This window comes from Motacilla alba, chromosome 1 (genome assembly GCF_015832195.1).
Source record: "Motacilla alba alba isolate MOTALB_02 chromosome 1, Motacilla_alba_V1.0_pri, whole genome shotgun sequence".
Classification (NCBI taxonomy): domain Eukaryota; kingdom Metazoa; phylum Chordata; class Aves; order Passeriformes; family Motacillidae; genus Motacilla; species Motacilla alba.
Window position 1 is genome coordinate 37,805,852 of NC_052016.1, and position 22,564 is coordinate 37,828,415.

Consider the following 22,564-nt stretch of genomic DNA (forward strand, 5'->3'; position numbering starts at 1 on the left):
TTTTGAGAGACAGTATTGAAGATGAGCTGTAGGTGACTTCAAAAATTCAAACTGGCAGCGAGTTCCACGAATGTTCACAATCCTTCTATACTGGATGCAGTAGTTAAATGAAGAAAGTTCGGATAGCCATGTGAACTTTGGCCCAGCTCATTAAAGGCAGCAGGAAAGAATAATCCTTCCAGTCGAATTTCCAAACAACTAGAAGCTCAATTATCTGTGCTGAATAAATCAAGCAATTTAAGTTGCTCCTAAGCAGCAAGGGACCAAGCTAAATGGAGATCTGAGTTGATTTAAAGCTAATTTGTGTCAAAAAGTTCTGAAATGGCTTTCAGTTCAGTGTCTGCAGTAATTTCTATAAAGTGGTATTAAAACTATTAAGTTTCATGTGAGAAGTCTCCAACAGGTTCAGCAAACATTCACTGTCTAATAACACACCTTCAGCCATAAGGAGTCCCTTCCCTTTGTTTGGGAAGTGTGGTTTATTTATTTCTGCAAGATATTTAAAGCAAAGCCCAACATAAACAGCAGAATTCTTTCTTTTGTTCACAGTTTTCACAAGTTGCTGAAAGGCTGGGTAACTTTATGTATTACACAGAGGACCTATAGTATTCCATAATACCTGTGGTGACTTGGCTACCCATTAGGAACATCCCAACTATGTGTACAGCAAAACCCTAACAAACCACACTTTACTTTCCAGAAACCAGAATGCATTCTCCCATCTCTTCTACTCAGGTCTTGCTCTGTGTCAGCAGTGTTTAAATAAACAAATTAGATGCCTCCTTGGACAGCCAGATAATGGAGTTACAAGCTCATCCTCTACTTACATGAGAAAGATTATACCCCTTTAGATGGGCCTCTTGCAGACCTACTTACCTGGGGGGTAGCAGGAGCAGACAAAAAAGGGACCCTGCTAACCAAGGCCCTACCAAGTGGCTTACTTAAATGGGTCTCAGAATGCAGAATTAAGTAGGAAATATCACAGTTATTACCCTTCTTCAAAACTGACAATAACTCATCGCTTCATGGAAATTTGATACATTCTTGTTTTCAAAGTTAGGGGAGATGAGACATAGAAGGCTCAAGAAATTTGTTTAATGTCATCCTCACATCCTCAAAGAATATGAGGAACAGAACCTGAGTCATATGTCTTAAAGAAAGATTTCACTCTGGGAGTACAAGGGTGCAGGGAGAACTGGAGGGGAGGAATTTGTTTTCCAGCTTGGAATTCTTAATGCGCTTCTCCCCTTCAATGGCCATAAACCTCCTCATGTACAAATGAACAAACTGTCCAACAGGCCACATTACAACAGTTGTGTACAAGTCTGCCTGAGTGATGAATCAACTCGTTGTTTATCCAAAATAACAGACACAAATGGCTCTCACACCTACCTACAGCTAGAATTAAAACACTTCCACACTGAGGGAAAACCAAAATAATTTAAAAATCCCCCGCATCTAAAAAAATAAAACCAAAACAACCTAAATAAAATAGTGTTAGCAAAGAGTAGTTAGTAAGAGGAACACTGCAAAAAATGCTGTATCTTATGTCTTGCCTATCAAGTTGAAACAGCTTAGACCCTAAAACGAGGTATGAGGCCCTCACCACCCAGATTAATCAGTGTTAACTCAGCTCTCAAGCAAACCTCAATATTTTAAATTAAAACTAGTCTCAGGTCTCCAATAACATTTTAATATTATTCTGTAATGTCATCATGCTGGTTACAAATGGACTTCATTTACCTCACATTCATTAGGACACCACACTGTTTGAACTCAATATTACCTTTCCTTCTCCTCCCAGCCAAAACATTGTCATGCTAAAATGTTTTTCTAATAGTTCTCCCCCACCAGGGTGCATGTTTCCATAGGGACACCAACAGTGCTATACCATTTGGATAGGAAACTAAAACTAATAGCTGGGATCTTTTCACAGCTTCTCAAATCCCTATCAGAAAAAAAAAAAAAAAAAAAAAAAGAATTCTCCAGCTAAAGCCACTGAAAACATTAGCTTTTCTAGAATTCACTGTGTTGCTGGTTTCTCTTGGGTTTTTGATGTGGGGGGTTTTTTTGGCTGGGGGGACGGGTTGTTTGTTTGCGATTTTTCTGTTTGTTTTTGGGTGGTTGGTTGTTTTTGGATAGTCTCATTTTCACAGGATTGTACCACAACTGTCACCACAGTTATATCATTAGAGTGAAAATACAACAGAAGTAAATATCACTATTATGTCAAGAGACAAGCATCCCAGGGTCACTGACTGTCTCTCTTTGTCATTATCCCCTGTGTGAGAAAATGGATACTATCAGATAATGCAGCCAGCGGGAGGGCAACAAAAGAGTGAGAAATTTAATGTGTGTCCTTTCCAAAGCTGTTTGTCGTTAGCAATTTTGTTCTGATTTAAGCGACAAACTGTCCACCCCTTTTAAACCTCAGAGATTAATTTTCAGTTATTTGTAGGGACAAAGTCTCTTCACATGATTTAACTGTCTGTCCAACAGGTTCAGTTAGGCATTAAAGCTTTGTACTTTAAACTAAACAGTGCACTATATTATTTATTCCAGTTTGGCATAAATAAGTATGGATTACCTTATGCAAACCATTCTAAAGTTGTTAGCCATTTTACAGTACCAAGAGCTTTGACAGCAGCCAGACCCAGAGAATGGACATGCTCCCTCTCTTTTGGTATGACCTGAGACTTGAGTAAAAGTGGCCTGCATGGCTGCTGTACTACTGTCTTTATGCTCATTGATAAATGCACAATATTGGTTTTAATCTACAGAAAAAAAGTATTAATTACTCTTGCTCTAAGATTAAATTGCACAAATAATTAATGCAGAAAAATATTATCCAGGAGCAACAGTCTTTATCCATTATTGTAATTACAGTGCATTAGGGAAAAACTTGCTGTATTTGACTTTTTGCTGCTCCTGCTGGACCAGCAAGTTTCCAGACTATGTTCTTCTCTTCTAAACTTATGTTTCAGTAAAAGGAAAATGCTAGTAGAAAATTTACTTTGAAAGTAAATATTAAATAACTGAATTTGTATATTTGACTCCACTTAAATTAGATTAATGATAACTTCTGCTTATAACTTCTGTTTTTCATTGTAATGTTAATACACAGGTATTATTCTTATCAATTTTTTTTTATTTCTTTAAAATTAAAATCTTTTAACAAATAAACCCCATTAAGGATTTTCTTGACTATGCTTAGCTTTTCCTTAGTTCTTCTTGAAACACAAAAGACCAGACTTAATAATCTTGCCATACAGCTCCTAGTAAAATGCATTTTATATTAAAATTAAGCAATAGTAAAAACTATCAAGATGTCTACTATGAATGTTTCACTATATGCAGACTCATTAACCTAAGTTAAATTAATGGAACAAGACCAAATGTAACCATGACCATTGACTGCTTGCAAAGTTCCCTAGTGACTTTTTGGTATCTTACGCCAGTCATTTTGAAATTTCCATTTTAAGTCCACATGAAAGGCTCATTTCATGAGTAATTTTTTTTTAATCATGTTTCATAGAACTTGTTTTTCTATAACCAGTAATATTTTCTGATACATTTTGTGAAAATAATTATTGCAACCCTTTCCTCTAATAACAATGAAGTGAAATCTCCCATAGAAAGACATATACCCTAATGTTTATATTTAGTGATTACCTTCCTTGACAATTTAGCTGCTATCTGTGGAAACAAAAATCAATACTTTATTTCTTCTGCAGAGCAATATCGGCTACTTTGCAATCTCCACATGTTTGCACATAAATATTCTTGAAGGCAAACTAAATCAATTAACATTTGTAGTTGTCCATCCAGTCCCTTTGCAAAACATATTATGCACTTAGGATGAATTCAGTGTAAATCATCATCCTAGCCACACAATTAAATACTATAAGCTTCCTTAACCCTCAGCTCAGACTTTCCTAATCTCTGAAAGAAAGCAATGCCAGATGGCCATGAACAACTGTTAAGAATCAGAGGGACACAGAGAAATACCTGAAGCTTTCAGTAATTCAGTGGAGAAACACCTTCTGTTCCAACTTACTGCTATGCCCCACTTAGACAAATTTGCTTTGTACAACTCGTAGGTGATCCTTCCAGGTTAAGTGATACACACGCTAGTAGTTTTCAAAAGCTGTATTTTCTTGCCATGAATTGAATTCACAGACAGTGAATTTTTGCTACAACTCTTGGCTGCAGTTATCACAGTGACAGCATGTACAAAGTGCAGAGAGAATCCACTGACTACTGCACTTCTCCATCACTCGAAACATACAATTGTGCAGAAGTATCTATGGATATACATTAAAATAGGTAAAATACACGGTATGTAAAAATAATGTGTGTAATATATAATATTCACATATCATTAGTTGTCAAATCTGTATGAGTTAGCTGCAAGGCTGAAAGAAGAGTGGAGCTCATTGGCCCATGAGGCACATATTAGGCCCCATTTCTCTGCCTCAAGAAGAAATGATGGAAAAAGGTTCCTCTTTTCCTACAGAAGAATATCCTCCTCTGAGCCAAAACTAAGAATCAGTTGAAACACCCAGCATGCCAGAATGCCAAAGGGCACCTCCAGTGTTCATTTTCAGAGGAAGCATCTCACAACCACCACTTCATATGGTAACGGTGTGGAAGTGGTCTCCTCATCTCTGAAGACCGGAAGCCTCATTCTGCTTTAAATTACAGTTAGGAAATTTCATGTTTAAAAGTGAAGCTTCTCTTTTTGAAAATAAATCACCTTGCATTGCAAAAGATGATAGTCACTGCTCGAGAGCAGGCCACAGCTTCACATTTTTGGACTTGGGTTTCTTAACAGAAATTCAGAAGGAAGCAGTGAGAACAGGCAAGCCTGGGAATGGAAAAAAGCAGGTTAAGAAGAATGATGGCACTGAAACAGCAGGGAGTGCTTCAGGGCAGGGCAGAAGCGAAAGGCACTGTGGGGAGCCCCATGCTGGACTAGCAGGAGAGCTCAGGGCAGGAGTGAGAGATGCTGCAGGTGCACAGCATCAGCAAGGAGCACATACAGAGCCAAACATTCACAACCTCTCAGACAGTCATGGTGGAACTAGTGGAGGTTCCAAGTATGAAGCCAGATGTGGCAAACTACAAAACACATACTGTGCAGTGTGCTTCATTCTAGTTGCATTCCCGTGAATCAAAGGATGATGTTGTTCATTTGAATGTCTCAAACAATAAAACAGCACAGTCAAAAAAAGAAAAAAAAGAATACAGCAAAACTGAGGGAATGCATGGGAACACAATTCTGGCTTGCAAAATTGAGTATAAGACAGCTACAGTTAAGAATGGGGGACTTCTGAGCAATTTAAACCAGGCCAAAGGATCACATGTCTGTTGTAAACTACTTTGAAAAGTACCTGACATCTTGCATTTAGCATTTTTCAATAATCTCTCAAATTCACCAGGCCAGAGCATTATTTTCATTCTGAATAGAATAGTTCACATTAAAAAAAGGGCATTTTTAGAATATCGGCTAGAGATGTGGTGATAAAGTTTAGTAACAGAAACAAAAGTGATATAAGCCTTACACCAAAAGACATGGTAAAGAGAGTGTGAAAGGGATTAAGAGGTAAGGGTAAGAACTGAAGAAGCACAGGACACTAGAGAACTGTTCCAGATGGTAGGCTAGTTTTAACCTAAGCAGCAATGTGTTTGTATAAAAGTCCAGTGGGAGCTGAGCAGACAGAGATGAGCACACAGATGAAGTCTGAAATGTTCTTGTGAGTTCAAGGGATGGAAAAAAAGGACTCTGAAGGTCTGATGCAGAGTCAAGAAAATTGCTGCTTGGGAAGAAGAAAAAATCAAAGAAAGATGTTGCATCTGAGGAGGTAAGGAGTAAGAGACACCTACATAACAGATCACAGAGGACATGAGTAATGAAATCAGATAAAAGCTTTTCTAAAACTAGTCACCACATACATATATGAAAAAAAAAAAAACCAGTTCAAGGTGTCAAAGTAATGCAGCAATGAGTCAAATAGCCAGTTTGATATAAATACAGTGTGTTCAAATTTATTCCAAAAATACATTTAGCAACTTTCTAGTAGGGTATGTGTACAGAAAAAAAAATTAAAAAATTAAAATCATAAGTGAGCTCTGATCAGATGTTCTTCAGTGATCAGTTCTATCCTTCTATTTCAGTAAGATGCCCACAAGTTGAGTAATTGTAGCATTTCAGTCTATTACTGATAAAAGCTCACTGTTGCGTGAGCGGTTCAACACTGTACCAAATCTCCCATTAACTCTTGCTCTTAGAGGTTATTTCAGTAAGTGGGTCAAGATAAACAGACAACCTGCTAGTAAGGCTTCTAATTTGAACAATGATATCTGTATACCAGAGGTAGCTATTTGAACTAGACTGCTAATGCCTCCTTTTCCAAAATAAATCCCAGGATGATGTTTTCATTTATTTATGAAGCTTACTGTATGTTTCTGGATCACAACCATGAATGGTTTTGTTCACGTGCCCAAGCTTTGTAACTACCAGGAAAGAAGTGACCTTTGCTTTCAAACTAAGCAAACCCTTTCATATTGGGTTATATTCATGAATACTCAGTATTTCAATTAGCCTGTGATTTCCTTAAAAATACTGTACTGAAGGATGCTTAGCTGGCAGAAGACTTAACTTTTTCTCCCTCCCTTGTACCTGACAATACTTTGCTCAAAGTAGCCATTATGCTTTTAACTTGCTGGCTGAAACATTCATTGTTGCAACTCCTCACGCCTCTTGGCTGATGGAGGAAAATCAATTTTGATCCCTGAGAAGCAAGTGCAAGTCTCCAACTTCACACACCAATGTGTACAATTGCAGCTGAAACTGAATCCATATTAAATCACCATTCCAGGCATTTTACATTTATGCTGAGACCTTAAGAGGTTAGAACATACATGATTTACTGTTTTGAATTGGAGAAATGGGACAGAAGTTCCTTTAAATGAAAAAAAAGCACTTTGTCAAATGAAGTTTACACAAAGCAAATGAGATTTATGGTGATAATGAAAATATACTTTAAAAATTAACCTTCACCTTTTTGCTAAACAAGTATTACAACAGAATGAAACAATCCAGCCACTGCAGGATTTTAATGCTACAATAATTCTGGTCTTCCTTAAAGGGCAACAATTCTGCCCTTTCTCAGATAACCCAGTTCAAAGCACATTAGAACAGCAAGTCTGAGCAATCAAAAGCCAAACTACAGCAACCAGGTAGCAATAAAGATACAGAAAGCATGTGCATTTGCCAATAGACACAAGTTTAACACTGAAAATATTCCAAGCAGGTATGAGAGAGAGGTAGGGGAGGAGAGAACTTACAGTACTGCTTCAAAGATGCACTATACACATAATGCAGCAGTACAGGATACACTAACAGATGAAAGCAACTGAAAAGGCAGTACTCACCCAAAATATTAAATTGAAAAGGAACATCATGTATTTCAAACAACACAGGCAGCCTCTTGCCATGTTGCACTTCTTAAATTCTAAAAGGAAAACAAAGGATAGATCCAGGTAAAAGACCACGTATTTGCTGCCTTTGGGTGCACTGTATTTTTCACTTTTTACGCCAGTTCCAGTCCCAGCGCCGGTCCCGGTTCCGACCCCAGTGTGGCTCTGTGTGCGTGATCCAGTTGTACCATAGAAAGCTCCTGCAGTAAAACCTCGACCAAATTGCCTCCCTGAGGTAGAAGGTTTAGCAAAATCTGAGTCTTTGCTATCCAAAGATGGACTCCGGTGAATTGAAGAATCCTCACTACTTGACTTCTCCATGATCTCTCTTTTCACAGTTGTCAGATTTAATGTATAGCATCTCTCAGCATTAAATGCAGTGCCTTGCAAATGCCACAGTGCGCTAAGAGCTGCCTGTGTTTTGCTTCTCTTTTTCTTCGTACATAAATCAGATAATCACTGCAGAATTTATTCACTGCATTGTTGCTGGGTTTATTTTTTATAGCAATGTAGGCTGAACTCTGTCTGTCTGAAGCATGGATTTATACATTAATATCCCATGCAAGAGCACACTCATGATTTATCTTGATGAATCAGTTATGCAGAACTTTGATTTTTATTAAAAAGAGCCATAAGCTCTTTCTCTGCACTCCTAGTCTACAGTCCTCTAATCTATAGGCAGCAGATGGTCCTTGCATCCATTTCCAAAAAGCTTCTGCAGTACACCTGGGAGACTCTCCTCGAGCCGGAGCACTTTCCTTGCTCTCAGCTTCCCTCTCTGTGTCTCTCTGACTCTCTCTCACACGCTGTCTTTTTTCTTTCCACCCATTTGCAGTGTCTCATTCAGTAACCCGCTACCGGAGCGCACTCTGTGTTTCACTGCTGTTGCCGTGAAATCATCAGCAACTGCAACCACTGGGCATTTCCCACAGAAATCCCTGACCTAACTATCGAGTAATAAATCCGCCCTCCTGCTCGCCCCTCCCCTCTGCTTTCCATCGGGCCAGTTAGCAGAAGCCTTCTCCTTCAGGACACGCCTCCATGACATAATATCTTTAATAGGATTAGAATTACTCTTGACTATACAAGTGCACAACAGAAAATCTCTTTAAATGTCAAGTACTGTTTAGCTGTTTATGCGCTAGAACCGTTAGGTAGCGATACTCCTTCGATGCAATAAAATACAGAAAAAAGTATGGATTAGATAGACAGGTGCTAACCTCTCTCTGCTCATTAACAGTCACTTACATTTTCTTCTGGCTTAAACAAATCCCACGGGACAAGCAGTAGGAATAGGCTAGCACCCAGCATACACTGCTTAGGCACACATCTCAGCTGTACGAGCACATAACGCAGCACCATCACCTGCGATATAATTAACCAGACAGAGCTGCTGCCTCTTACGAGGTCATCATTCAATTCTTAAAACTCCTGAAATATAAGGGGACCTGAGCCTGCAGCTCTTTACACGCTATTTAACAAGTACATCAGAGATTCTTGCGGTGTACAGCAATAAGCCATCTTACATCACAGGTCGTCTGTGAACTAGAAACACTGACCCAAATGCCACATTTCTTTTCCTCAGAGGAGTGCAACATGCCTGCTAGGACTCTGAAACAGGGAGAGCACGACTGTGCACGTGTGCCTGCACATATGCATGCAAGTGCCTGGAGGGGAGGAAGAGAAGCACTTCAGGTCACCACTCCCCATACTTCCAAATTTGTCATTTTGTCATAAGCACAAAAGCAGCACACCAATGGTGCAAAGTGCTATAGCAGATTTAAAATGCAGGTTATTCTTTTCTTTCCGTAAAGAAAGAAACCACAGTAGGAGGCCTCTGTGAAGGAAACACAGCTACCAGGAAAAGCAAAATTCTATGCAATTTTCAACTGACCCCTCCACGTGCTCATTAAAATGCACTGTTCATGGTTATCTCTAGTATCTTTGAAAAAAGACAATGTAACATTCATTCAATCTCACATATCTATTGCCAAAAACCTCTAAGGATTCTGTAACTTTTATGTAACAACATCAGAATCAACACCCTAAAGCAGTGCTGTACCTTTCTTGACAGCCTTTTTCTGCTAAAAGATCCCTCCACCAATAAAGTACATTAAACACCCAGTATTTGAATGTGTAATAGCTCTCTCAGCTTTTCTGCTCTAAAATAAGATTTTAACAACAGGCAGGTCCAAGCCCATATCAACAATGTTTGTTCACTTTGCTTTTCAAAAGTAATTTTAAAGCTCCCTGCATCAGAAAGACAACTGCAGGATGACTGCTCAGCACTGTGTATGACAGCAGAAAAAGCTACACACAAAACTCCCAAGGAAAAAAAGATAAATTAGCACTGACCAAAGTAGAATGGGCATTTCTATACATCCCAATTTAAAAAAAAAAAAAAAAAAAAAAAGATAAATTAGCATTGACCAAAGTAGAATGAGCATTTCTATACATGTCTACAGTGCACATACAAACTTCACCATAAGCAGTTATCAAAAAGCAACCTTCTCAGCAAAACACATGGAAGCAACTTGAAGGTCACAGCCAGGTGACCTCACAACCTGCCTCAAACACCGGAGCCTGCAGGATAACTCACATTGGAACACAAGGCAAATGTCTGAGTATGGATAACTCACATTGGAACACAAGGCAAATGTCTGAGTATGGATAACTCACATTGGAACACAAGGCAAATGTCTGAGAATTTCAAACTCTTCTGTTTGAAATCCACTTACTGGAAGTGTAAAGTTGTACCACTGCAAACCAATGCTGCAGCTAGATATTTTCAGCGGTTTTCACTTGTCATACAAAACTGAGCTCTCAGCCAAAAAATCATGAGAACACACAAGTACTTTAAAGCATTTTTAGCTTTTTAGTTTTTGCACCCTTTGGTTTGCCATAAAATTTACACTGACTTAGACTAGCTACAGAAAAAAAAATTGCTGTGCACTTGTGAAAATTAACGCAGTATAAATATTTGCCTTCCTATTGAAAGTACATGACAAAAATAATTAATCCACCCTCCTCAAGGTTAAAAAATTAAAAGAATATTCTGTAATAAGCAAAAAATTTTCACAGATACTCTTATAGTTTGTAAATAGTGGAAACATTCGACTGGTGGTTAGGAAAAAAAAAAGCAAACCAACTATACCTCCAACCTTTTTTTTTCAAGTTTTCATTATTAGAACTTAATGAAGTTTTCCATTTTTCTATTTTTACCTTCAAATACTGCAGAATACTGGTTTACTGCACCATTACCTCTAATGTACCTTCCATTAAGAAATCTCCATGACTGGTCTACAGGACAGTTTGTACTTCAGATCAGTCCCAACCAAAGACACACGTAAAGTCAACAGACAGCTGAAAAATCCAAACCTGAGCAACGAGCTGTGGGGAAAACACGGCTCCAGATCAGCCTCTCCTCCTGCTGTGTAGCAAGAAAACATATGACTCTCTTATGGTTATGCTGTGGTCACCAGGGAGACTTTACAAGCCTCAGTAACCTTCAGCCACTTGAATTTGCAGCCATGGAGTATCTTTACAGATTAGAAGCCACTTCCTGCTGCTGCAACTCCAACTCAGTGCTCAGGTACTCAGTTAATAAACCACACAGGGCTGCTTACTTGCTGAAAAAATAAATGGTGAAAAAGCTGTAAGCAGTCCATCCAGCTGTGTTTTGACCAGCCATTGCACTCAACTCTGCCTCTGACTGAGACTTCAGCAGAAGGTGTTGCTGCATGGCAACAGTACCTTTCAGGGTCCCAGTCAACAGCGCAACCTCAGCTTGAGGACAAACATATTTTGCTTCGCTACAGATCTTACCTCTGTTTAGTAATCAGGGCATGAAAAACATTCAAAAACTCACTCTGTACTTCATTAATGTTTGATTACTGAATCACAGAATTTTGTTGCTGAGTGATGCCTTCACATCAAGAAAATAATTTCAGTCCCACGTGTATATGCCTGGGACAAAGCAATAAACATCAATCCACTGCACTTAAATGGCTCTTCCAAATATTAAGGGTAAAAATTTAGGCCACTTTCAGACAGCAGGTATGAAAATAGATGTCACAATGTGTGTAGCCAAAAAATGGAAGGGAAGGGTATTATTATGTTGGTCAAAAAGCACAGGCTGGCTCTCCTTACTGAAACTGATTTATTTGGTTCCCTCCTGGGAACAGTCCACCACAGTCCCCAAAACACACATCCCAGCATCTTCATTTCTTAGTTAATTTCACAAATTATTTAATCTTTTTTTCTAGAATAAGCTAATCCTGTAGCTTATTCTCACCAGAAACTCAGTGCCAATTACACCCAGCTACAGTGCTCCTGAAGCCCTTTCTTTGTTTCTGCCCTCCTCAGCTGTTTTTGCACAACTGGCTTGAGGACTCATGCTCCAAAACAGCAAAAGCTGACCAATTTTTAAACATATTTATAAACACAGATTATAAAATACATAATACAACTCTAAAAGGTACATCGGCAATATAGAAAAAAATTAACTTCTTTTCCCCCTTTTAGAAGTTTCAAATCAATTTTACTTGACATTCCCCTTTAGTGAGATTGCTGACCCAGTGAGAGGAAGAGGGATTACAACAGGAAAGAACAGGAAAAAATACTGAAGGCTGAGCAAAATATCTTAGGCTTTTTTTATGTCTCCCATGATTCCTGAAAATGAAATATTAAACTCTATGGGTTTTTTAAAAAGTAAAAACTCCAGTCACCATGGTACACAAGCCATTTTACATCTTATATATTTTATCTTGCAATTTCTATTAAGTAGGATAATGCTACTGTCACTATTTTAAATATGGAGAACTCAAGGACCAAGATGTTTGCTGGGGATGAATAGGAAACTGCTGGCAGAGAAGCAAACCAAATCTGTGCCTCACACATCCTCAGCTAGTTCACTAACCACTGCACCATTCTCTCACCAAAATTAATTATTTTTCAAATCATGAGTTTTAGTAATGCTGCCTCATGACTTCAGAACAATACTGAGCCCTGCAGAGAGATGTACAAATGCATATGCTACCAAGTGTTGAAAGGATATGGTTCTTAAATTCAGTCTTTTCTTTTGAATTATATTGACCGGGAAGGCAACTTTACAAGCCTTCCTCAGGGTACATTAGATAGGCAAAGAACAGAGATTGCTGAGTATAAACTCAGTGACTATATCTTTCCAGTCACTGCTCTGAATGCTGGAAGTCCATGAGAAGAAGATAAGGAACAAGAGTTGAAAATAATAGCTTACACTCACATAAAGTTGCATACAGCTGAAAGCTCAAATTAAAAAAAATACCAAACCAACACTGATCACAGAATAAGCTTAAAGGGAAAAGGATGTCCAAAGAATAGAACTGAAATTAGAATCACATGCAAGACAAAACCACGGGGTTCTCAGGTCTTCCATGCTCTTGGTTCCATGCCAAAATTTTACAGACCCCAGCAAGTTAAAATGCCTGGAGTTTTGAGGTCTTCCAATACTGCAGAATTTATAACCAAAAACCTGGATGCTCTGGCAGTTGTAATGCACATCCTGGGGCATGCCAAGCTCCAGCTTGGATGTTGTAAATCCAAAGTATTCTGCTGATCATGGGATTGGACAAAAACAAGGTAGATTTCAAGGACAACTTTGTGTGGTCGACAAGTTTTGAAATCTGCCTGTGTTTTATAGAACCAAATAGCCCAAGCCATATTTAACCTTTGACACACTTTCATTTTCCACTAAGAAGAGTATTCCATTAGAAACAGACAGAACTACTGTAACTTCTGCTTTGGAGTCTCCAGTTACTGATCACAGCTTCACACATTATTTAGAGCCTAAATTAACAGCTTGTTTGATACAAATGCTAAAAAGGAATCACTACCAAGTGTTCAGAGAAGAGTGGAACACACAGTTTCCCTACTAGCATGAGGAGCAGCCATTTCCTTATGGTCAGAAAACCACCATTTCCTTTGGTACTTAGTGGACAGACAGCTGATGGAGGGAGAGATTGGATTCATTAAGAAACAGGCTTACTCACAGCTGGTGCCTGTGACCTGACCAGTAAACAACCCCAATGTTTCATGAGAGGCAACAACCTCATGCCCTTCTCTCTTCACCTTCTAGCACAACCGAAAGCATCCAAAAGGCATCACCTGATCCTCAATTCCTCCTGCAGAAGAAAACCACCTCCAGAGGCCAGGTAAAAGGATCTGGGATAGGTAGATATGCATACAGCATAAGGTGGAAGGAAAATCAGGATGTTCAGATGGATTTTCAGAGGCTGAACTCTATGTTTGGGGACTCCACCTAGCACTGGCATGGCTGAAGAAAAAGGACGCCTTGCAGAGAGACAGGAGAGAGACAGCACTCCAGGATGCAGGAACTGTGTGAAGGAGCACCCCTGAGGATGCACTGAGTTTGAGGTCTGTGGGTAAAGAATCTTTTCTTATAAATATAGGACTAGAGTGTCTAGGCACCTCAATCCAACACCCACCTCCATTAGTCCTGAATTCACCAAGAGAAATTATACTTCTTGTTATTGTTACTGGAAAGAAAATGAATTAATCTGTTTCTATGACAAAAACAAGAGCACAGCAGCTCGTGGTTGCCTCTGATGAGTAACACTCCTTGCCTCCCCAGGGTAAAGAAGTAAAAAAAGGTAAAATCTCTTTGAATGGCCTAAATTAATACTTACTAGTTTATATTAATATATCTCAGTGAGACAAGTTTATCCTTCTAATATTGGGTCCTCACTGACTGGATGAACAAGAAAACAAGATCCTGTTGTAAGACTTTCCACTGTGCGCAACATTTGGTGTCATTTGGTCCCTGGGATTTCCACTAAAATTCATTTACTGGTAATAATGTGCATGTGGCTGAGACTTCTCATTCAGGATTTCACACCAGGGACAGAATGAGATTCTGTCTCCAAATTGTATAGAGGAATTAGCTGTAAATCATGTCAGGAACCTTAACCCACTGTGGTCAATTACAGATGATGAGGTGATATGCTAATGCACAGGAGATGTGGGGCATGCAGATTAAAAGGCAATATGAGGTCCAAAAGCTAAGAAATTTTGATTATGTCACACCTTCAGTGTGTTGTCCCAGTTGTCCCTCAGGGGCTCTCAGATTAAGCAAAAAGAATGCCTCAGTTTCCAAAGCGACAGAAAAACAGAAGAGAAAAAGGAAATCCTGCTACCAACATTTAAGCTTTTAAATCAAAATATTTGCAATATATACAGGGATCTTTTGGGCTTTGGTTTTCACTTCACAAACATAATGAAATATGTTAGATCTGAAAGACGCACTGTAAATATTATGTTAGAATACAATTCACCATTGTTAGTTTCACCTTTAAGAACTAAAATCCAGGGAGTCTATTTACTGTTTGTTTCTAAGAATCCTGGAAATCAGAATCTCCTTGGGCTTGGCAGTGTACATATGTACAGCAGGTCAACCCATATCACAGTCGAATCTCCAAACAGAAAAACAGACACTATGAGCTGGCTCTGGGGGAAAAAAAAAAAAAAAAAAAAAAAAAAAAAAAAGGGGGGGTTTTCCTGAAGTCCCAAAACTACCTTACCAATTCTCCCTCTAGCAGGTGAGAGAAAATAGAAAATAGGAAATATGAGGGCAAAAAGAACAGCATGTGGCCAAGCAGATAGGCCTATCCTACCAGGCAGCAGACCTTAACAGATGCTTTAGAACAGTCTGTTTATGACTTTTAGCTTAAGAATCTGTATCCCTTTTAATTACAGGGTGTTTATCTCATCTTCCATAACAATGAATACATTTTTTCATCTCCATCAACAGTTAATCCTTAATTCTGCCGAGAACTTAACCTCAATATTTTAGGGCAGCGAGTTCCACAGATATGCATCATGTTAAAAAAACCCAGCATCTTCCTCTTATTCACTATCATAATTAAGCTTTCCAGTTCTATCCTCTGTCTGGATATTCATCCTCATCCCATAATTCATTAGTTTGTAATCCTCTATTACATCCTATGTTATTGTCCTTCATTAAACTAAGCACTTTTCAGCATGTCATGTTATTGGAAATTCTCTGACTCCCTAATAATTTCAGTCAACCATCTTAGGGCTTCTTTCCAATTGAGCTATGTTTCTACCATAATCTTTCCCAATCTGCTGATGAAAAGATCTCCTTTTTAAAGGACAAGAGTCAATGTTCAGATTCAAAATAAATTTAATCAACTCTGTTTCTATCAACACCTTATCTTTATGAAAGTAAAGTTACTCAGGTTCAATAGGCATTTATTTCATCATCCCCATTCTGCTTTTCTATTTCAGATTCAAAATTTGGCTCTGAAAATGTCGAACTTTTCAGAGCTTAACAGGAAAACCCTTGTAGTTTAAATTTGTATCTTACCTGTAGGAAGAAAGGGAGTTTTCTCACTACAGTGACATGAGTCTAATACTGATTCCTTGTAAAGTCACCTGGAAGACCATCCTCAAGAGAGGGACTCCTTGTAAAGATGCTGACATAATCCAAATCAACCCTTGGCCATCCATTAATGTGTGGTACAAACTGCTGTCTTAATCCAGTACACACATTTAAAAAAAAAAAAAAAAGGTGCATGCAGGGAAATGTTTTTTACTTTGCATACAGAGAAAATAAGATCGAGGGCCCAGAAAGCCGCCAGTCAGAGGCAGGAAGGCAGCAGCACCACATCCCCAACACTATTGTGTGAGGAAACATCACAAAACAGATCTCCAAAACCATGCTTTAAAAATTAAAGACCAAAAAAAGAAAGCAGGGGCGAGGAACTGAGAAGGATTCTTCTTATTCAACACTTATTTTTTGCAGAGGTAAAGTACATGATCTGAGTGCTTCTTTTCCACTCCCACTTTAAATGACAGTTTAGGTTTTTACATATCCTATATTGACTACAGATTAAAGAAAGCTAGCTAGATAGGGTTTTGCCTATCATGAGAGATGATATCCCTTCTTCATCTTGGATGGTGCAGGAGGATTTCATTAATACAATAACTCTTCTAACTGCATCCAACATGTACAAGTCTCTTGAACAAAATCAGGTGGATTTTCTCTAACATCTGTTCCAAAGAGGCTATCTTTCACTAGCAGTCTGCTGTTTTGAATTAAGTGACAGCTGGTGTCTATGTATTAGCAGAACTATTAAACTTAAAAACCAACAAATTGAAAAAACCCTCATACAAATGGCTCCATGTGAAGAAAGAACCAAGAGAATGATGTAAGCATTCCTTTTTCAAATGCAGCACACATCTCTGAAACCTGCTCAGTTATGCCATGAAGGAACATTTCTAAGCACATTCCTTTCACAATTGAATGAATTCCTTCATTGCTAAAATATTCATTTTTTGGCACTTAAACACAAACAGGTGTCATTCCATGAATGGGGACATTTAAAACCACTGTGTCAGGGCTGGCAGAGACCCAGATGTCTTCAATGGGCAGCTACTCATCACCAGCCCCAGCCTCCAACCTCAGACTCACTGGAAATGGCAGACTGAATGCCTTACTGCAGCAGCATCATCACCTCACATGTCTGTGAGCTATCAAAAGGCTGTCTTCCAGCAGTAGTTCTAAGCAAAAACTAACTCCAAGTCCCACTTCAGGTCAAAGAAGGACAGCATTCAGAGAGGAGTCACACCACCAAATGAATTAAGTTCCTCCCCCGGTGGCCTCACAGATGAAGCTGGCATCGGAGAGGGACAACTTCATGTCACAGTAGCAGGTTCCCCTCTGCTGGGCCGCCAGTGTGACTCTGGGCAGAAATGTCTGGAAACAAGGGTGGGGTCTAGTCTCTAAAGCCATTCAGTCATCAGTCTGCTCCTGGCCCTCCCTGACCACAGTCTATCAACTGTGACACCAAGCTACACAGCCTAAGAAATTCCTGTCACACAGCTCCTTTTTCTTTGAAGGCAGATGTTTCTGAATTTGTAAGAAACAGATTTTGAGCAATTCAAGGTAACTGGATCATACCTTCACTGCCATTAACAGCACTTCTCAAGTTCTGATCAAAGCACTGTTGAACAGCCACATTCCATCCTGCTGATTTGAGCTGGGTTCATTGCTATGGCTTTCAACAAACTTCTATAACACCTAATCTGAGCAAAGCTCACAGACTCCTTCCTGTCTTGAAGCTCTTTAAATTTATAAAAATAGTCACATTTGACCATCTGCATCTGCCCTTGCAGTAAAGCTTATTTATCTTCACAATAAAGTTTCTAGCATGTTGTATGGCAACACTGTAGGATGTGGTCAACTTCAACATTTAAAATAGGATGTGCCTGTAACGTAGCAGTCATGCAATTAATGCTTTTTGCTTTGCCAACAACAGAGTCAGATTTAAACCCCAAGAGGAGGCAGATATTTTAACCACCCTACTCATCTCACAAGAACGAGGCTAAATGGTTCTCATCTATTCTGCATGAGACACCAGAAAGGGTGTAAAAATGAAAACAAGGTAACCCTCTTAGTATAATCCCGCAGGTTTATGTAACGCTGCTGCTGTTCACGAGCTTTGTGATCAGTGTCAGCTCTTCTTATAAGGGTGTGAGAGACTTAAAATGACAAAGGAGGAAAAGAAAGAAAAGGGGGGGGAAAAACAGTTTGACATGACCCTGCCTGTCAAGTCATGAAAAGCTATCCAGCAGTTCAATTCCCTGACTTACATTAGGAGCTACTTAACTTTTTACAGTATCTTCATTAACAAGCTTTTGTAAAGGCAGACATATAATGGGAAAACATAATTTTTATGACCTTATCTGCATTATGGAGGACTCATTTACACTTGGAGAGAATGCTGTGTGCTAGCTGCAATACCAGGCATTCAGAGCCTAATATGGGGTGTAAAGAATGGATGCAAGCATGTTTGACTCTTTCCCAAAAGCCAAGCCCACATTCACTTCATTTTGAAAAAGTTTAATTGTACCATCAGTGTCTCTCAGAGATGGGAAAACCAAGATAGATACCCTTGATCAGCAGTCAGAAACTAAGAATGTTCCAAATATTCCTCATACAGGCATCTGAAAGGAAAAAAAAAAAGGCATCTTTTGTAAGGGAAAACTATTTGTGTCATTCAGTCTGCTCTGATCTACTTAGGTGTGTCACAAGTATGCAGTAGCTATTGTATGAAATATCAATTGGCCTTTGGAAGCTGCGTGTCATAAGTTCATCACAGGCAGATATTTTCCATTACAAATTAATTGGAATGCTGGCATTTTATTTCAGAAGCAACCAACATGATGTTTCATGCTCTGCTTTGCAGCCTGGTTCAGGGGAATCTATCAAAAATACATGGTCATAAACACTTAGCAAATAGTGTGCATCCAGATGGGGTTTTAAACAACATGAATGAAACTAAAGGCTTGCAAAATGCAGTATCATGTTAGGCTAGACAGTGATAGTTTGGGTCCAAATATGCCTTGCAGGAGTCAAATTTGATGCCCATAACAGGAATATGTGTATGAACTTTCTCTCTTCTCTCCTAAATGTCCAAGTCTGGAGTAATTTTAAATCTAAACCAATTTACTGAAAAGGCTTTCCAGATTTCTTCCCTTTAGGAGAGCAAGCTAATAGTAAATCTGCAATAATATAATCCATTGGTAATGTTTTGTTTGCTTTTGTTGTTGTTTTAACTCTACAATCACCATGTCTATAAAACAGATACATGCAGATGTGGACATCAATGCCCCCAAAATGAAAAATTCCCAGGATTTTATCCAGCTGATGGGTTCTCCTCCTGTGTCATTTTTCTCATATACTCATTTCTTATGTGGCACTTGTCCCTTTACAGCCAAACATTTGCCCAGAAGTAACAGAAATTCTCTCAAGCCACCCAGACACTTTTCAGAAGAGTTTTATGAACTCATCATCTCATCCCATACCTGAAACACAGCTTTTCTAAATTGAGAATAGGTCACTCCTCTACTCCCCCACTTCTGTACCAATGGTTTTATTACAGGCCTGTTGTGTATAATACTTCGTGTTTCTATTCCAACAGCACGGAAGCTGATATATTAAACGTTTATCAGTAATGGGGTCCTCCCTTCTACAAGCTGAAGCAAAGTAATTTGGTAGATACAATCATGACAAGATTCTGTAGGTTTGTCACTTCCAGAAGAAACACAGTACTTGAAATACAGCAGATTCCAACCAAACCTGACTGCATGAACTGCACTCTGAAATCCCATGTTTCCAGTATTCCAAGAATTGCTAAATTTAGTCATCTCAGTTCCCTGTGTTTTCTTCTTTTGAATCAACTTGAATGCTTTCTGCCTCATACACTGAAAACAAAGTTTTGGAAACTTTAATAATACTATAATACAGTAAGTTTAAAAAAAGAGAAGAAAAAATTTCTTCTCACTCCCTAAGAGGTGCACCACTGGAAACAAGGTTGAAAGGAAACAAAAAGCAACAAAACCTTAATCAACAGAATTAAGACTTATGGATCTCTGAACATACAAAGGGAACAGAGCTGATTAGTTGCAAGGTGCAGTTTCTCTTTACAGGTAGTCTTTTTCCAAGCAGAATGATGCTTTGCACCTGTCCTGTAGTTAGATGCCAGGCATATATATTAAGCTGAAAGAAAAAAAAAAGACTAAGAAAGTGTCTTGATCATTTCAAAGTTCAGTGCCTCCCAAAGAGTGCCTTTAGCTGTTCTGCAGTGCTTTTAGCCCCATTTATACAGGTATCTCACTTTTGTCCCTACCTACTCCATCTGCTGTGTTTGTCTCTATCAAATATCAATGATATCTGAGTCTGAAAGACTACATCAATACCAAGCTGTAGGCAGGAAGCAGGGAGTGGGGAATAATGAATTCGTCCCCGAAAATTGTTCCCTAACAAATTGTTCCCAGGCACCAGAGCCTTCAAAATGTCTATCACAGAACTATCTTCATGCATTTTAAGCATCTTTCATATTAAGGATCCAGTTATTTTTATTTTAATATGAAGAATAAATGCTCAGAAGCCAAATAATTGGAAAGAGATTTCTACAGATTTTCTCTCAAACACTGAAAAGAATACCCTCAGACTACTGAAGGCCTGACATGGTAGACTGCTACAAAGTTCTATCAACCAGATTCCCTCTCAGATTTCACAGGCTGGTCACCAGTAGTTCTTATGCATAATCTGTAAACTACACTTTTAAAGGAACCAGGGAACCTTCAAAACGAAAAAACAGATACACATTTTTGACACACATCTCTCAATACTGTAAAAACTCAAAGCACTGACTTCTATTATAGAAGAGATAAGGTACGTTCTTAGGGACAGAATTCCAAATAAGATACCCTCAAGAGGTGCTATATGCTGTTTTGAAATAAAACTTCCACCTCATAAAATGTTAATATTAGGGATTTAGGCAGACATTAAGGTCAGGACAGATGTGCTGCCTAACATTTACAACACTCTCACTTTCCAGAAGGCAAATAAATGCCTTTCAGTAACTAAAAAGCAGTTACAGAAGGTGGTGATACTTTGTTCACAAGTATGCTTGTTGGCAAGTCAAACAATAGAAAGAGGTTGCTCAGGAGAGAAGTTGACCTGGATATAAGTGGAAAAAAACTTCAGTGGGAGAGCAATTAAACACTGGAACATACTGCTTAGAGAGATGTTAGAATCTCCCTTACCAGAAATATTCAAGACTCAGCTTGACAGGGGCCTCCATAACCTGAACTGAGGCCCTGCTTTCAACCGAAGTTTGCACCACATGCTCTCCAGCATCTCCTTTCATCCTAGACTTTGCTGAGATTCTAACATTTTGTTCTAAGATCCAAAACTCAGACTGACTGACACTGAAAGTGTCAGTGAAAGACTGACACTGAACTTCTTGGAGTAGCAGGGACTTGAACTACAGTTGCACGCAGTGAAAAACTGGCAAATTGAAATTGCAATCCCACTGGTGAGGAGGGGAAAAAAGAGATGCTTCTTCTCAGTAGCTAGATTTGACAAATTAGGAACATCCTATCAATTGAGTATCTACAGATCATAAAGCCTGTCTGATCTGTGTGACTTAATTTAGTAGTTATCTCTTCAAATCTGTTAACGACTGTCTTCTCTTAATAGCAGAAGTTTCTTTAGCAGAAGAAACGACACAACAAATTCCAATCTTTCCCATCACCATGCCCTGTTGTTTGGTTTTTTTTTCCTACTGGAGTGTGAATTCCATACAAGAGTGCATTTGTCAGAATGAAGGCCCTTCCCCAAGGAAAGGAATGTAATTCATTTGCAAAAAGCAGGGATTAGTAATTATTTAAAGGCAATCCATCTGCCCCTAGAGATGTACTGGCCACACAGATGAAGGGCTGGTTTAATCTCTTCAAGAGTAAATTTCTGTAAGATCCCAAATTAAACTATTTACATGGGAGAAGAAAGCTTGATCCTTGAGGACAGAGATGGTGGCATTTCTTTTGGTGTTGCCACTATGTCATGACAGTGGAAAGCTATTTAAAGACGCTGACCTGACAAGCTGGTACAGTTTTAGATGCATCCATTTAAACCATAAAAAAAAAAAAAAAGGCAAAATGGTGCTACATCTGGTCATATACCCCAATAACTGCTTTATTGTTGGAGCTTTTAACAGTTATGCACAGTCTTGCCATGGAGCTGACCCCCGCTAGATATTTCATTCTGCATCAGACATATATGGTGCATTATTTTCCTCAGGATTTTGAAGGATTATTAGTCATATTGTCTCTAACCTTTTTGAAATGAACTGTTCTAAGGGCAAACATTAGTGTATGAAAACATTTCCTCACAGTGTTTTGCTTCCTTTGCTGTTCTATATCACAAGGAGCATAATACACGAAGAAGGCAAACAAATATGGTTTTGATCCTTGGGTACTAATAATGCTAAAGAGCTATTTTGATGGAACTGCTGAAAGTGCTAAAATATTTTTAACTTCCCTACTTCCAGAACTCATGTAACTATAAAACACAATTAATTTTGATGATGAAGTTAGAGAATCCTAGGCACATACTTCCAAAGTGTTGTACATTCCTTTCATTCTTACAGAATCTAAAGGATTTTTATACCCTCAAATATTTTATCTTTTTGAGGCTCATCTGGGTAGCCATGCA

General features: G+C 38.7%; 1 protein-coding gene across 8 annotated transcripts in view; it reads right to left on the bottom strand.

The window, feature by feature from the left end:
- The window catches only part of TSPAN9 (tetraspanin 9), a 169,969-nt gene that overhangs the window by 85,087 nt on the left and 62,318 nt on the right, over positions 1–22,564 (bottom strand). For 3 of the 8 annotated variants that reach the window (XM_038135065.1, XM_038135056.1, XM_038135092.1), the window contains one exon: positions 7,438–7,517. The exons of 2 other annotated variants lie outside the window; for them this stretch is intronic. In XM_038135065.1, coding sequence (XP_037990993.1) covers positions 7,438–7,500 — 63 coding nt within the window. In that variant the 5' untranslated portion in view covers positions 7,501–7,517. Of the gene's footprint in view, positions 1–7,437; positions 8,434–10,860; positions 10,932–18,453; positions 18,501–22,564 lie in introns of those variants that run through there. 3 more of the 8 variants (XM_038135084.1, XM_038135074.1, XM_038135037.1) reach the window with 3 other exon arrangements.